General features: G+C 42.7%; 1 protein-coding gene across 5 annotated transcripts in view; it reads left to right on the top strand.

Moving 5' to 3' along the window:
- The window catches only part of CNTLN (centlein), a 342,196-nt gene extending 331,684 nt beyond the window's left edge, over positions 1–10,512 (top strand). For 2 of the 5 annotated variants that reach the window (XM_075931519.1, XM_075931523.1), the window contains 2 exons: positions 990–1,067; positions 9,523–10,509. In XM_075931519.1, the coding sequence (XP_075787634.1) occupies positions 990–1,067; positions 9,523–9,624 (180 nt within the window). In that variant the 3' untranslated portion in view covers positions 9,625–10,509. Of the gene's footprint in view, positions 1–989; positions 1,068–1,665; positions 9,476–9,522 lie in introns of those variants that run through there. The other 3 variants (XM_075931520.1, XM_075931522.1, XM_075931521.1) reach the window with 3 other exon arrangements.
- The last annotated feature ends 7,253 nt before the right edge of the window (positions 10,513–17,765 follow it).

The following is a 17,765-nucleotide window of genomic DNA, read 5'->3' as shown; positions in this document are numbered from 1 at the left end:
AGCAAGCCTGTTGCTTTTCTTTCTTGAGCCTATCATATATTTCTATGGCAGACTATTTGATGACATAATCACAACTCTCTGTGATAAATATAATGTTTTCTTAATTGATCAAGCTGAAATAAAGCTTGACAGTGAATAAAAAGGATATAGACTGATAATACAAATATGAAGTGTGTATGCTGTTATTACAAAATGTTGACTAGTAGTAATAATACTTTCACATTGTCACAACAGACTACGATTAGTTCTGCTAGCACTCCACGTTGTAGAAGCCACTAAGGGTATATTGCACACTTTGTAAGCATTTGCTGTGTGTGTGTGTGTGTGTGTGTGTGTGTGTGTGTGTGTGTGTGTGTGTGTGTGTGTGTGTGTGTGAGAGAGAGAGAGAGCGCATACACACAAGTGCATTGTAGATTTAATTTCTACTTCACTAACATCACTTTTACACCTCTCTTGATTTATTGATTCCAATTAAGTTACTCCTTATTTACTTCTGTGTAACTGAGATCAGAATAAGGTCCTATATTTTTGATATAATGTATATTGTGAGTGTTTAACACATACACACACACAAAGAGCAAATCCAACCTTTGATATACTTGTACATATACATTACACACATATTTTATTTTATTAAGTTGTGTATAAATTCCAAATGTCAAAAGTCATTTCCTCAGTTGCACCTGTAAACTTTGCACATAAATTCATTCACACACACACCCAAGGGTATTTCAAAGAATAGGGCGTGCCGTTATCCAACTGCACATGCCAGTAAAGGGTTCTGTAAATGCAATAGAAGCCCTCAAAGATTATTCAGATCCAGTTTAGACAAGCAGTTTTCAAAGTATTATCCCAATTTACACATACAATTACTAAGTTGGTGTGCAAAATACAGTTATAGTTGTCAGTTACTTTCTAGTATCTTCTGCGAGTATAATAGTAGCAAAAGACTATGTAATCATTCCTGTAATCATTTATTCTATGTTTAGGAAACAGAAAGGGCTAAAATGGAAGTTGAAAAGGATAAGGAATGGCTGTGTTACATACAGAAACTTCTGGAGGGACAGGTAATAAATGTTATTTATCCACTTAAAGAATTAAAACTCTATACTCTAATTGTATTTCTTTAATTTCTTTAATAGTATTAATTCATGCTATTTTCTTGCATTTTTTTCTGCTTCTCATTAGCTATGAGGCATTACATGAGACAGAGGTGAAGATAACACATATTTATACTAGCTAACTTATCAGATGAAAAGAATCTGTAGAAAACTAGCATAGATCTTCACAAATGTATTAATTAAATTATTGAGTCAGTCTGTATGCTTACTAGAGTGAAAAGAATCCATTCTTTTATACCTCTTAGGAAAAAGAGATTTTTTATTATGTGCCTTTAAAGTCAGTAGTTGATATGGACACCTGAGGAGTTCATGGGTTTCAGTGACCTTTTACTATGGACCTGTTTCCAGTCAATTCATGTTTTCCTCACAGCCAGACAGCTGTTTATTACCGTGTCTTCCCGCATTCTCTACAATATTTTCTACTGAGACCTCGAGCAGCTTGTTAGTGGGAAGTAAATATTGATTTGGCATCCTGTCAATGCAGAAAGAATGAAAAAATTTCCACTAGAGGCCCCTCAAACATTTTCCTATCGACATTTTCTAGGCAGAGTGGAAGGCTGCATAGAGGATGACAAGGCTGAGACTAGTTGAAATCCCTGAGGGGTCCTCTGAGACTGCCGCTGTGACCTGTGTGATACTTTTTCTTCTCTTTCAAGTCTTTTTTTTTAATACACACACTGTCTGCTGGGATGCTCCCCTCTTATAAGTGATCAAGGGCAGTTTATTGGCAGGTGAGAGCCCTGCTTTTCTAGTCATAGTCAGTTCTTTGGACATCACTGACAACATCCACTGGATCTTGAAACTTTTTCATTATATTTTAGTTACCTTCTGAATTGTGATTATGTGTGCTTAATATCTGAAATAAAATAACATTTGATTTATAAATGTAAATGTGTATGTACTCATGTGTTTGCATAAGCTGTATACAAGACTTCATTTCTAATAAGAAAGTAAATAATGTAAAATATTTTGAAAGCCATTTCAGAGGCTACTCATTTCTAAAGAGCAAATAATAATTATTGAAAATAAAAATATTTCAGTGTCAAGATTAAATCCCATGATCTGAATTAAAATAGTGATTGTTTTTCTTCATTCACTATCAAAAGATTATAGGATCAGGACAGCTTAATTGCTACAACAGAGGAGACTGAAATACCTATTAAGTTGCCTCAGCCTTACCACAAGCAGTGCAGTTTCATTTAAATAGTTTTAGTGCTATATGCAAAATGGAAACAACAGCATTAACAGTTTTAGCCCTATATTTCCTGTGGATCTGAGAAATGTTCTGCATAGACTTTAGTAAGTTGGAGGAATAAATGATGTGCTTGGTTCATACTCGGGACAATTTAGAAACCTGCACAGTCAGGATCATGCTCTATATTTTTTCTTAATTTAGACTTGATTTTTTCTTTTGCACCTGGCAGATCATAAAAATAAACTAAATAAAAGATTGAGGCTCATATCATCCCCATCACCACCACAAGCAGAGGGTATGAAACCTAGTGCATTGAGGATGAGGAGAGTGTTATTTTTGTGACCACATATCTCCTCTCTTTAGGTTTCAAGGGGACTGGGAGCTTCAGCTAGGGAAGGAGCCGGGGTTCCTTGCTTTCAGCAGTATCGCTTTCCTTGTCTCTAACTCATGGGAATTTAATGAGTAAGTTAATGGAGATTCTATCATCATTAACTTACCTTCTTCCGCTCTGTGTGCTGTGAGGCATCCCTGCTCCCTTTTCCCTGGCAGACATTTTAAGGGCACAGGAGACATGTGGCAGCCCAAATTCCATGGAAATTTTTTTGGGAAGAACCTGGATGAAACCAGGAGATTGGCTGGTTTGCGGGTCAAGATCTGCTTCAGCTGCTGTGTAGGGATTAAATAATATCTGCAATAGATGGATGTGAAGAAAACTCTGAATGGAAATCCTGGATTTTCCTGTTGTAACATGGGAGTAGCCCACAGAGGATGATACATCCTTTAAATTTTCAAGTCACATCTTGTGCTTAGGTGGATATTGTGTTTCTTTTTAATACATGTATCTAAAAATTCTCACCCAAAATGCTCAATCTAACCGTGAAAAAATGGGAAATTTTTGTCTGCACTCTAATCAGAATAAAATGTAGGCTTTGTAGGGTGAGATAAATTTGTATTCTGTGTACACATATACATCTGTGATGTGGCATCTCAAGCCTCTGCACTTCTGTCCTGCAGAAAATTACATCAGATCACTACAGTTTGATATAGTGTCTTTTTGTGCCATTGAGCCAGGACTCTGGAACATAATTGCCCAGCAGTATTGATTTAATTGCCTAGGTTTATTTGTGGACTCCTAATTATTGACTGGAGGTAAATTTAATGGAGAAACCTTTATGAACACTGGGAAACTGCTGCTGTTGCTGTTATACATAATGAACTGCATGATATCCCTTTAGATCATTTTTCAAGCTAATTTTATTCCACTGTGACAGTACGATAACATTTAAAATGTCATAGACATTTTATTTTTATTACTGACATATGCTGTTTTACTGCTGCATTAGAAATTTTGGGGGAGACTGGGGGATGCACTAGTTGCTTTTAATGTCATTTTATAGATTTCCCCTAGAGTGCAATCATAAACTACTATAGCACACTTCTCTTTTACACTTTGCCTACACTCCTATTTCCAGTACTGATATGACGTGAAAAAGTTTACATTCATGCTTGCTTCAGAAACGTCTCACTGATTCTATGATTAATAAGTATATTATGGTAGCATCCAGAGGCTCAAGTCAGAATCGAGGCCTCACTGTATTATCCATTATAAAAACACATGAAGAGCTTCCCCTGTACACTCTTAAGCAGAGAAGTTTCCTTTTCAAAATATTATTCAAATAAGAATTGTATTATCGAAGGAAATAGCTGAGTTGGGAATTCTGCCATGATATTTATGAACACATATTGTCTAAAGCTACATTTTGAATGGCCAAATAGGTCATTTTGATGATCTGTGTATTCATGCATGAAATCCCAGTGGATTGAACCTCATCACTGAAAATTTAACACCCTAAACCCAATCCTTTGTATTAAAATAGAAGAAGGTGAAATTAATGGGTTTCTGTGGCACAAGGGGGTGATGTATGTCAAGAGGCATCCTAGAGGTGCATTTCCCAGCCTGGAGATTTCAGAGAGGCTATGTATAGCAAGTGGGGCATGCGAGAAGTAGCAATGGGAATCCATTAGAGTTCACAACCTCTAGCTCTTCCCTGCTGGGAAGTGGGGCATGTACCAACCAGAGTAGGCCATTCCAGCCATTAGACATGTCTACACCTCCAGTGTGTCACATGAAAGGAAGATTCTTTCCCGACTTCTCGTCTCATATCTCCGATGCCTATGCCAGCCACATGAACTAGGTATAGGGTACTAGATTTGTCTCTTAAATCCACAGTTTTTGAAAACTTCATTTAGCCAGATTAATATCTGGCCTTCATTTCTATTAGTTAAAAGTTTTCCTGTACCTCACAAAGACTTCATCCTGGTGGATCGTAGTAATATTACCTTAGAACAATACAAATTTTTTTTGTATAAAAACACATTGGCCTCACTCCAAATCAGTCCTTCAAGCCAAGCCTCCAAGATAAATTTTTAACAAGGCACAAGTAGATTGCCAAAATCTTTCAAGCCTTGGAGCCTGTTAAAAGGTTGGCTTAACTGATTCTTTATCAGTTGTGCCTCTGGGGTAATCATGGCCAATCCAACAAGAGCTCCATAATAAAATGTACCCTGCTTGGGACTTCTTTATTAATATAGAAATTGCATTCCAGTCTTTGTAATATATATGGAAACTCCTTCCCCTCCATACCTTGTCTCCAGGTTTCTACAGACCTCTCCCTAGGGTAGGGGTGGAGAACCTAAGACAGGATCTGTCTTTTATTTTCTCCCTCTTCCCTAGCAGGCCTTTCTGTCACTTGATCAATCATACAAAATACCTCCTATGTCACCATCCACGCTCTCATTTTAAGCCGGGGACTACAGTTTCAAGAATCCTGTCCTTTAAAAAGCTAAGTCTCTAGAACAGACACAATGGTCTGCATCTAAAGCCAGTACTTTTGTGTTGGGCCACCAAGCCAAACATCCATGTTTGCGTAGTTCTTGCAATTATACAGTGGGAACTCTGTCCTTTAGGTTGTAGTTTGGAATGCTTTAAATGTATGATTTTACAGGATGAGTAGTAATAATAATACATTACATTGAATAAAATGGGCTGAGTAAAAGTTGGATTCATTAGCAAATCTTCCAACCCATGCTAGAAGTGGACAACAAATATACAGAAGGGAATTTGTTAGTCACACAAGCCTTCACAAATCAGTATGGCCAAGGAACAGTAATAGAGTGATGCATTTTTAGATTACGGTCCCACTGAGCTTTTACAATTAATTCATTTAAGTTGAAGTGAAGAATATTCAAGTCTAGCCTCTGCTGAAATTAGAAGCTTCAAATGCAATTTCTTCCTCCTCTTCTCAAGTTTCAGTCTCTGTTGAATTTTCAATTTACCTACTTCAAGATGCTGCTGCTCTGAAGTTAAAAGCAATCTATTCACAGAAAAAAAAAGCTATTGCACTAGTCACCGCTATGGGTGAATTAACTGTAGTTGTAGTCATTCTTGCATGCACTCCAAAAATATTAGAAAAGAATTAAACAACTTAATTTCTGTATCAATTTGTAATTCACTGTTAAGTAAAATAATAAGTCTGTGATGTGGATGTTTTGGGTAGTTGATACACTATGAATTGGAATGTAGTTCCTCATTAGAATAATAACAACAAACAACATTCTGAATTTCTATCTTTTTCTAAGGATCTCAAAGCCTTTTCAAAATACAAATTACTAGAGCTTCATAACACCCCACGAGGCAGATAAATATTATCACCACTATTACAGAGGGGGAAATCTGAAAGACAGGTACTATCTTGCCCAAGGTCATAGTGAGTCTGTCAGGAAGGTGGGAATAGAACCCAGCACACCTGACTCTGAGGCTTGTGCTCTATTAAGCCATGCTCCCTCCCAGTGGACAATGTATCCAAGATGACTAGCTATCTTGTTGACATCTGCACAAAGCATTCAGCCTATCTTTATATATTTTCTATTTCAACAGTGAAAAATTGGAAATATGGTAAAACATGTAAAAAAAGGTAGATTGCTGTTGCTTTCTCAGATTATCTGAATATATGCAACTCTATTAAAATTCACTTCCCTTGAATGCTATTTTAAATTACACTTGATGGTGTCTATTATTACTCGTTACCTTTCAGAAAACTGGTTGTGTTCCAGATTTTTAGGAGCCACCTGACTAAAGGCATATTCAATACTACAATACATAACTGTCCACTGTACTGAACATGTCTATGTAGTGTAGCTGTATGCAACGAGCTAATTAAATTCACACAGCTTTGTGAATTGACTCAAAGCTTTGGACAGTTTAAAATCTGGGATGGATTCTTTAGATTGGCTTCGGTATCAACTGTTCTGAAATCCTAAACAGGAACATAAATATCCCAACACATTTACAAAGCCATCTAGAAGAGTAAATCTGAAGACTATAGAGATACAATGTTGGCTATGTATGTATAAAAAGAATCTCATAAAAAACACAAATATTTGTCCTAAACGTGAAAGAATACTACAATATTCAGCTTGTGATTTGACTGAATAATTTAGATAGAAAGCCAAAAGATCTTTGCAAAGTTCGCTGCAAAAATAGTGAACAGCAAAATACAATATAGAATTATATGAACCCAAGACAGCAGAGCAATAATACATTCATTCAAAGCACTTCATTATGAAAAAAATATATAATAAATAAAAAATGAAGGGAATCAAGCTAGTGAAAAAGAACATTTGCAAGACTTTGTAGTAATGATGACAAAATATATTTAGACAATGAAAAAGAGCAGTTACACTGTGAACATCATACTGAAGTCAGTAATTTTCTAGCACAGTAGAAAGTAACTGCAAAAGGGTGGCCTGTCTCTTTAAGTGTCTGAGGCCTGGGGCCAGTCAGCTCTATTTGATTATCAGACCCAGCTGGGAAGGGGTCAAGTGATCCCTGTAATGTGCTGAGAGCCAACTCAGCTGGGGAGAGTGTTGCAGGAGGATGATGGGTCCCTGAAGCAGGGAACTGAAGGGGAAGCAGGGACAAGTGAGAAAAAGTCTGGGTGCGGTACCCTCTAATGGAGGAATTGCTCTGTTTAGATGTCCTGCCTAAGGCTAAGTCTACACTAGCGGCTTCTTGCGCAAGAACATCTTGTGCAAGGGTTCTTGTGCAAGAAGTCTTGTGCAAGAACGCGTCCACACTGCTGTGAGTGAGATGTGCTTTTGTGCAAGAGCATCCATGGCAGTGTGGACACTCTCTTGCACAAGAAGGCTCTGATGACCATTTTAGCCATAGGGCTTTCTTGCGCAAGTAACCCCTGCCGCACGTCCACACTGCCCTCTTGTGCAAGAGCTCTTGCACAAGAGAGCTTATACCTGTAAGAAAAGAGCGTAACTCTTGCGCAAGAAGCCCTCTCTTACCACGCCGTACTGTAAATGTTCTTGCGGAAGAGCGGGCGGGCAGCGTGGGGACACTGCAGATTCTTGCGCAAGAACCTGCAAGTGTAGACGTAGCCTGTGTGTTTGAAAGTAAACAATAGCTTGGAAGAACCCGGGCATGGCAGTGAACTTCCTAGCTAAGGGAAACAGGCAGCAGATTACAGTATCTTTGAGGGATTTGAGTTGAGCACATGCATCTGTAATACCAACACTGTGATCACTAGTTTGATCCTCACACAAGAGTATAGTAGTGCCCCAAACTCTCAAGGGTTAGATGTACTCAGCTAGCTCCACAATTCCACATCGTAGACCTAGGGGATACAGACTATGTGCTGGAGGACATGTTCAGCTGGCAAGTGCTAGCCCTGTGCGCATACTGTTCTTACTCGGAGGAGGATTATATAGTTTTTCCTGTAAATGCAGAGTGACTGTAGGGTACAGCGTAATACTTGACCCACCCCTTCATGCACAGCCCCTATGGATAAGGTCAGGATTTTACCCTCTATCATTTTTATAAATAATTTCTTGTAACATTTTAATCATGAAAAATGTGAACAACAAGAACTCTCCAATGATTCAGCTTGTTCAGTGTCCTCTTTCACTATCTGGCATAAATAATATCAACCCAGAATAGTCTTTAAAGCCCAGCAGACATAATGGGAAGAGAGGAAGATATGGCAGTGAAAAAATAAATTCAGAACAGAGGCAATGTATTATCAAACAATAGAGATGGAATGAGGAATTATAAAAACACTGGGATGGTTATCTTCTAAACCCCAGGGAGAACTGATTTCTCCCCTCAATGATTTTACATATATATCCACGACAATGACTATTTGGCTTGGTTCTTCCTGAGAACATGGTTGGGGACCAAATTATCTTTCCTTCTTCTGGCACAGGATGCAACTGCTTCTTTTCCATTAGGATTCACCTCCCCATCAAAAGCCACCACTCCTTTCTTCCAGGAAGGGCAGCCTTATGTTATCCCTGGAACATCTGCTGGAAAGGATTTCCAAAACGTGAACTAAAAGTGCAATCTCTGAGCCTCACCCAGCACTGCTCACTGTTGGGGGCAATGGGTAACTGAGTGGAGTTGGTGTACCACCTCCTGATGGACTCCCCACTACCCTGCACTTTAACATTTGGATTATGCTGGCAGCGGATTCTGCCTAGGGCTATAGGTACAATATGGTGCACATAAAAAAAATCCAAACGACATGCTACAAAAGCCGGGTTTAAAAGTAAATACAAGAGTGAATCTACAATTCTGTAAAATGTGTAAACTCAGCTTTTCGTAAAATTCCCATTCTGCTTAGAGTAACAGACTTCTCTGCAATACCCTGATCAATGGAGATTTTTTTTCTGCATTTATTCACAGAAGTGTCACTGTACACTCTTAAGCCATTTAGCAGCAGCACAGGAAGCTATATTCATAGTTCTGCCTCACTCTCTCGAGTGTAGTGAACATACAGTACTACTTCTATTTATATGTGCCCTAGAGATGACTGTAACCTCATATTGATTAGCTGATTGAAGATAAATGACAGAGCTGCTAGTATTGTAGATTACATCATTAACATGGTCAGTAAACCATGAATTGTTCAATAAGGCGTTTATCTTTTTTCATTTTACTTTGCTCTTTTATCATCTTTATGATAAAGAACAAAGTTACACACACTAACCAGGCAGATCAGTTTTAAAAGATCAGATGTGTGCAAGTGGGTGCCAGTTGTCAAAAATAAATGAAATGAAATGGCTTAAGGATATTTAGTTTACATTTTTTAACTGAAAAAAATAGAGTTCAGTAATCATTTTTGTGTGTTTCTCTTTCAGTTTCCTTTTGCTTCGTATTTAATGGATGCAGTACTGGAAAAATTAAATGAGAAGAAGAAACTGGTAGAAGAGTATAATTCTCTTATGCAGCAAACCATATGATATTGTGCAAACTGGGTTTGGAAAGGGTTTTATACAGAGTGACTGGAAAATGTGTTGTACTCCGGACACCATTCCCCTTCATATGGAAAACTATCAGTAGTCAAATTCAATACAAAAGGAAGAAGACTCTGAACTAATTAATCGTTGAACAAGTAGAATTAATTACATTCCCATTTAAAGAGGAAAAGTGCAGATTTGATTGCTGAACACAAAAATTACCACAAATTAATGCAAACTTTAAAATGATTTTCCTTCAAATACATTAGTAAAGAAAGCCAGTGCAAGCCTTGAGAAGATGAGCTGTCACTGATGTGAACACTAAGCCATAGGAACTGTGCAAATCAGTGAGAACACGGTGTATATCTGACTGGCCAAGCAACGGTGGACTGTATTGTTCCAAACACTTCAGGTGAGATGGAGTTTTATGTCCAAATCTGTTGAATTTCAAATGGATTTGAGTATCTTTCTCCTTTTGAGGCCTTTGCGGAACCCAGACTGGATTATTTACATAAACAGAATGCATTCCTAGAATGGGTTTGCTTTATGTAATAAACAGTGACATTAAATGTTAAGAACCGTAAGTAATAAAATGGAAGCTTTCTCAGTGGCCTAAGAGACTATAGGCAAGCTGCTTTTTTGTTTTCTGATTGGGAATGTTTTGAGCATATTTAATTGTATTTAAGAAATATTACTTCAAAATAAAAATCATTTCCAGTGTTTTTAATTAGAAGCCTCTGAAGTGTTCTCCTTGCAGAATTTTGCTTATAAACTGTTAAAAAAAGCAGCCTGGGTCCTAAGCACAACTCTTCCTGCTTTTGTATAGTATCCCATGTGTGTTGCCTGGCAAGCCAGGAAAGTAGCATTGTAGCTGAGCTATGTTTAGTGAGTTGATTTTAAGCCTAGTTCTTAGGGAACAGATGTTCACTTTGCAAAACTCCTAAATCATAGGTCTCTAATTAACCCTCTTTTTATCAGACTCAAACACTGAGTGAATGTGGAGATGGTGGTACTCTCATGTTTGAGAAGTGTCCCCATGGGTGCTCCACCTTTAGGTGCACCTGTGCCACTGCACCTCTTGTCAGACACTTTCGACAGTGGTCCCCCCCATTGGCTGTGCACATGGAATGCCGGTGTGCAACATTTGAAACGGCTATCCCGCATGAGCAGCCAAGCACCTCCTCAGTTCCTTTCTGACCACCACCGGCTTCGGTCACAGCAGAGTAGTTGTCCTCAGATTACATTGTTAATAGTAATATTAGTACAGGAGGTCCCCGACTTGTGACCACCCGAGTTCCGACCCCCTGAATTTCGACCCCCTGCACTTACAAAAATGATTGTAAGTACAGAAGGGGCTGAAAACCCCCAGCTTACATCCTCAGCCCACATTTATGACAGCGCATAGCGCCTATCATAAATGAGAGTTTGAGTTATGATGCCCCTGACTTACAACGCTTCACCCATGGCTTATTTGTTTTTTCTCAATAGTTAAAATAAAACAAAAAAGCAAAACAAAATATTGTTTCTTCGTTGCTAAACTGCGGTTATTACACCACATGTAGAGTTCTGGTCCCACTCTTCAGTGACTGCCTTAAACAGATTGCGCCTTGGGACATGCCTGGCTCTCCAGAACTTTAATAGTACAAGAGCAGCAGGCTGTCAATTTCAATATCGGATGGACACTTGGAGTTTATCAGCTGCACCATACTGAACAGTGCTCTCACTCTCAAAAGTTAACCAGCAGAACAAGGAAAGCTAGAGATCTCCAGTTTAAAATGATCATGCTGGAGAAATCATCACAGTCTGCCTCAGACCCACCTCATACCACACTACCCAGGTATGTGTCGCCTGGGGCAGCATCTGATAGAGGGGCTTTCTACAGGTTGAGCCCTAGGGACCAGGAAAGGGCTTAACTGCGCAAGAAGAGGTCCCATTCTTCCTCGGGGTCCAACTCCCCAGTGAGGACGCAATCGCAAATTTAAAAGTCTGTCTCCACGTCGGTTGAGCTAAGGCACCGGAGAAACAGACAGTGTACTGGGCTGGCACCAAGGAAAATTACAACCCCAAAGAGAAGGCCCGCCCTTCATCCGCCAAGCTGACCTCGGAGCCGAAACATAAGAGCTCCACAACGGCACCAGCAAAAAGGCCAGCAGCGCAAAAAAGCAGCACTGGCAAGACCACGATCAGCTCCGGCACCAAGCATGGCTATTAAAACCCCATAGGGCTGCTGGCACTGAGGGAGCACGCAAACGCGCATAACAAACAGCCAGCACCAGTTAGAGCTTCACTGCTGGTGCCGATAATGCAAATGCCTGCAGTGGCCATCCCGTTCCCTCCACCTCCACTGCCTCAGTTTATCAGCACAGTGGAGCTGAATGTAGCTCCGGTACCAGGAATGCCACTCTTTGGGACAGATGATACCCCCAGTACCTCAAGGTTCAGTTTCTCTACAACACCTGCTGCGGCACCACCTTTACTGAGTGATGATGAGGAAGTGATTCAGACACACCCAGAAGCTTGTCGATCAAGCCAACACAGCAGGTGCAACAGTGGCAACAATCACAACGGCTACCGCCACCCATACCAACTAACTGGCCATACTGGGATCCATGGGTGGCACACAGAGTGCAACAAGCGCTGCAGTTACCACAGGCTCCTAATGCTCAAGTCCCCCCGGCCAGTCGCCTGATCCATCATGCTACTCACAAGAGGAAGAGGAGGTGGACATCACAGGAGCAGAGCAAACAATAGATTTGCCCCTGCCTACACATCTTTCATCCTCGCCTCTGGATGATATAATTGTGCCCCCACCACCAAACGTAGGGGATGATTTCAAATCATTTCAGGAAGTTTTTAAATGTGTGACAGACACACTAAAAATATCCCTTTCAGCTTTACCTGAGACCCAGCATAAGTTGACGAACATCTTGCATGCCTCTCCTTATGCCAAGCTAGCGATCCTGATGAATAAAGCACTCATGGATCCTGCCAAAACCAAATGGCAGACACCAGCAACAATTCCCCCAACTTGCAAAAGATCGGACTGCAAGTATTATGTCACCCCAAAAGGTTCCTACTTCTTATTTTCACAACCCATCCCAAACTCATTAGTGGTGGAGGCAGTCAATAAGAGAGGCCAGCAGGCCATGTGGACAGTCCCATACAACAAGGACTGCAAATGGCTGGATCTCATGGGCAGGAAGGCATAGTCATCAGCCAGCCTTCAGCTCAATCACAAATTATGTCACTCTCCTTGCAAAATACACACACCACATATTAGACCAGCTTTCAGTATTTATTGTGTACTTTCCTGACAATAAAAATGAATAGTTCAAGGCACACATCAGTGAAGGAGCACTGATCTCCAGAACGGCTCTCCAGGCTGCTCTAGATTGGTGGATACAGCCTCAAGGTCCCTAGCCTCAGTAATTGTAATGAGTCATGCCTTGTGGCTCCAGCTGTCCAGTTTTCCAAGGCAAGTCCAAGCCACAGTTGAGGATCTCCCATTCGAAGGTATGAAGCTCTTTGCAGAATCCACCAACGCTTCCCTCCATACATTGAAGGATTCCTGAGCCACACTAAAAACACTGGACATTCACATACCTGTGAATTAAAAAAAACAGTTAAGGTTGTATACACAGAGGTTCAAGCCAAGTCCGTTTAACCACCAAGACATTACAACAACAGGCGTCGCCCCAAGACAGACCAGACACAGACTGGCCTCTGACCAGATGACAGCACAACAGCCATCAACATCGTGCCAGACATTTTGAAGGTCTGGTCGAGGGTCAGACAGCACCGATATTTCCAAAGCAGCAGTCCAAATCCTGTACAACATTGGCAGCAGACTAACTGCATTCTGTCCAGCGTGGCACACCATCCCTACTGACAAGTGGGTGCTGGAAACCATGAAAACGGGTTACTGCATCCCATTCATTACCATCCTGCTCCATGACAGGCACCTCGCTAACGGGCTGGGGAGCCCATTTGGTCAAGCACATTGTCCAAGTTCAATGGGACAAGGATGAGGTCTGCAAACATATCAACTTCCTCGAACTCAGGGCAGTCCACAATGCATGCGCACATTTCTTCCCACTGATCCAGAACAAAACAGTACAAACACTGACAGTGTCACAACAATGTATTATATCAGTCAACAAGGGGGAACCTGATTTTACCAGTTCTGTTAGGAAGCAGTACGATTGTGGGAATGGTGCATTCTGCAAAACATACGCCTGATCGTAACCTACCTTCCAGGCAAAGACAATGTCCTTGCAGAGAGCCTCAGCAGAAACTTCTCACAGAATCACAAGTTGGAGATCAACCCCACGATACTGAACCATCTATTTCAGAGGTGAGGATTCCCAGTGGTGGACTTATTTGCCACCCATGAAAATACAAGGTGCCTGTATTACTGCTTCATAGCAGGCACAGGTCCCTGCTTTTCAGGGGACACATTCAGCATAAAATGGGAAGCACCCCTCCTATATGCATTTCCACCGTTTCCACTGATCAAACACAAAGTCATACTCATAACCCCGAGTTGGTCCAGGCAAACCTGGTATCCTTACCTGCTGGAGATGAGTGTATGTCCACCATACTGCCTCCCTCCAGTCTGATCCCTGCTCACACAACAGAACGGGCAGATGCACCTCGCAGCCATCCCTACACTCCATCTCCATGCATGGATGGTAACTGGCTGACTCCAGTAGAAACGGAGTACTCCGAGGAAGTGCAGCAAATCCTTGTGAAATGCTGCAGGCATGCAACCAATAAAACATACAAGCAAATATGGCACTGCTTCAATTGTGTGGTGCTCAAAACAGAAGTGCACCCTAACAGATACTGGGGTTTAATATACACTTACTTACCTGCTACATCTACATCAAACAGGACTGTCACTAAGCTTGATTAAAGTACATCTTGCCGCCATAGCAGCTCTACATCCTCCACTACAGGGTTAGTCCATCCTTATTCACCTGTCCATCAAGAAGTTCCTCCGGGGCCTACACAATATGTTTCCACCACAAAGAGACCCAGTTCCCACATGGGACCTTAACCTTGTGCTCAGGGTCCTTATAAGCAAGCCCTTCAAACCATGAGCTACCTGATTCCTTCTATATCTATCAATGAAGGTTGCCTTTTTGGTTGCAATTACCTCTGCAAGAAGAGTGGGTGAGTTAGGAGCACTCATGACAGAACCTCCGTACACAATATTTCATAAGGACAAAGTGGTCCTGCACAATCACCCTAAATTCCTCCCAAAAGTACTTCCCTCATTCCACTGTAACAAACCCATATACTTACCAGTCTTCTTCCCGAAACCCCATTTGGGCCCTGGAAGATCGACTGCAGCTGCTAGGATCTTATCAGTTGTGTAGACATGGCCTGCTTAAGAAAAGGACTCAAAGTTAAGAGAGCTTGTTGGAGCCTCTATATTCCCTACAACTGCAGAGATTTCTCTGGCCACATGTCTGTGAGAATATGTCAGTTCTCTGTTATTTGGGACTCAATAGACTGGACTCTCCTCTTGTATTAAGATTTCTTTCCCTGACTCAATCCACCTCAAAAGAAAAAAGTTCTAAAGCACCTTTCCAGGTTCTGAAATGCACATGTGACCTGACAAGGCTTCCAACAGCGTTTCTGCCTCTCCATCTTTCCAAGAGCAGTATTCACTTCCTCTCCAGTTACCTAGATAAGATCCAACTCCACAAGTGTCCTTCGGCTGCAGGCCGCTGCCCAATCTCAGACATGTTCCTGCAGCAGGGAGAAGCACCCAAAGGTGGATCTGGCGTGGTCCCCTCTCCCACTGCCAGAACAGTTTGCAGGGGAGGGACAGGTCCTGTCCTTCCCCCATGCGGTCAGAGGAAGGGAGCCCCCTTAGATAGGGTAGTCCTAGAAACAAGGAGACATCATATTTCATGGGGAAGGGCTTATTTCTGTGATGCGTTTTTCACAGCTGTGAAATTGGTAGGACCCTACATATGATACCAAGCACAGGAACTTGAGAGAAATACATATGGACATGCAGCACACCTGGGGATGAGAGACCCTGAAGAGGAGTCCCAACAAAGAAAAGAAACCAGTCTTCAGAAGGGGGCAACCATTCCCTCCCCATACATCCAAAAAAGCTTAAAAAAATAAAAGCCAAAGGGTCAGAACCCCTGGAAAAAACACCATTTAGCTCTCCAAGTCCTCCTACTTCTTTGAGATGCTAGGTCCTCCCCCCAAAAGCATACCACATAGTTTCCAATCATGGTAATCTTCAGCCAAAAAAGCAGAGAGATTGTTTCCCACAGGGATAGTTGAAATCATGCGTAGGACTGTGTTAATCACTGTTGAGATTCAGCCAGAGAAAAAGGATGTGCAGGCTGCATCCAAAAGCTAATATCTCCCAACGAAGAACAAAACAGAGTTCACACACATACCCTGCATTCTTCTTTTGGGAACGTTAGGAGTGGGAAACCTGTGACCAAGAAGAAAAGTTTAACGTTTGTCTACACTATGCAGTTTTAGCAACAATGCTAGGTCACTACAAGTCAGCTTGTATGAATGCTGTTTGTGGCAGGAGAGTACTTCCGCCAACAAAGCAGCACTCATCCACACTTCCACTTGCTGCGGCAAAACTTTGTCGTTTGTGCAAGAGGGGTTAAGCATCTCTGAACCACAGGGGCTCGTCTACACTGGCCCCTTTTCCGGAAGGGGCATGTTAATTTCACCTATCGTAGTAGGGAAATCCGCGGGGGATTTAAATATCCCCCGCGGCATTTAAATAAAAATGTCCGCCGCTTTTTTCCGGCTTTTAAAAAAGCCGGAAAAGAGCGTCTACACTGAAAGTAGGAATAAGAGCCTCCGGAAAAGGGCGCTTTTTCCGGAGGATCGGGGCCAGTGTAGACGCTCTTTTCCGGCTTTTTTAAAAGCCGGAAAAAAGCGGCGGACATTTTTATTTAAATGCCGCGGGGGATATTTAAATCCCCCGTGGATTTCCCTACTACGATAGGTGAAATTAACATGCCCCTTCCGGAAAAGGGGCCAGTGTAGACGTAGCCCAGAAGTTTTGCTGATCCAAGTGTAAGTGTAGACATACCCTTATGTGACGGGGCGGCTCCGCCCCGCACTCAAGCCCAGGGGAACCACCTGGGGCACGGGGCGGAGAGGGCCCTACCCGCACAGCCCTACTGGGCATGCTCCAAAGGGAGCAAAGGTACAAAAGGCTGCTGGCCTGCTCAGAAGAGGCAGACTGCGACCCGAGCAGGAGCTAGCGACCACTGGCCAGAGAGGGAGTCGCCAAGGGAGCTGAGTGTGCTGCTGCCGGGCCTCCGCCGGGCTCGGCCCCAACGCCGGGGCCGCCGGCCGACCACCCGTGACCTGAGCGCCGGACCGGACTCCGCCAACTCTGCGGCTGCCAGGGGGAGGACCACTACAGCCCGTCGACCGACGCCGACAGGTGGGATCGCGACGGGCTGCGAGCAGGGGTAGGAAGCGACCCAGGGCAGGGAGCTGTAGAAGCCCCTGAGGGCTCGGGGCGTTGCGGGGAGGAGCCCCCACCGAGCCAGAGGTGGGAACCACCCGAAACTACTAGGGCCCTGGGTCGGGGTCCAGTGGAGAGGGAGGGCCCGGACCCCCCTACCCCTGCTGCCCGAGACCCTGGCAAGTGGGGACTGGGGTAACAAACCCTGAACGGTGGACTAGGCCTCTGGGCCTGCAAACTGAGGACTAGGCCAGTGGGCCGTATTTCCCCTAAGAGAGGGGCATCGTACTTTGGACCTAGGCCAGTGGGCCATATTTCCCCTAAGAGAGGGGCATTGTACTTTGAGACTAGGCCAGTGGGCCGTATTTCCCCTAAGAGAGGGGCATCGTACTTTGGAACTAGGCCAGTGGGCCGTATTTCCCCTAAGAGAGGGGCATTGTACTTTGAAACTAGGCCAGTGGGCTGTATTTCCCCTAAGAGGGGGGCAGTGTACTTTGAGCGCTAAGCCCAGACGGGCCGAATTAGGCCACGGATGGGGGTGGCAACCCCAAGACAGGGGCGAGCCCCCCGACACCTTAGTAAATGGGGTCTTAGAACTAAAATTTTGCAAATCATGTGCCCCAGGATGATTGACCATTAGCATGTTCAGCAATGGACCTGTCAGTCCTTAGAA

This window comes from Pelodiscus sinensis, chromosome 6, assembly GCF_049634645.1.
Source record: "Pelodiscus sinensis isolate JC-2024 chromosome 6, ASM4963464v1, whole genome shotgun sequence".
Lineage (NCBI taxonomy): Eukaryota > Metazoa > Chordata > Testudines > Trionychidae > Pelodiscus > Pelodiscus sinensis.
The sequence above is the reverse complement of the archived record's forward strand: the minus strand, read 5'-3'. Positions and strand labels throughout refer to the sequence as shown.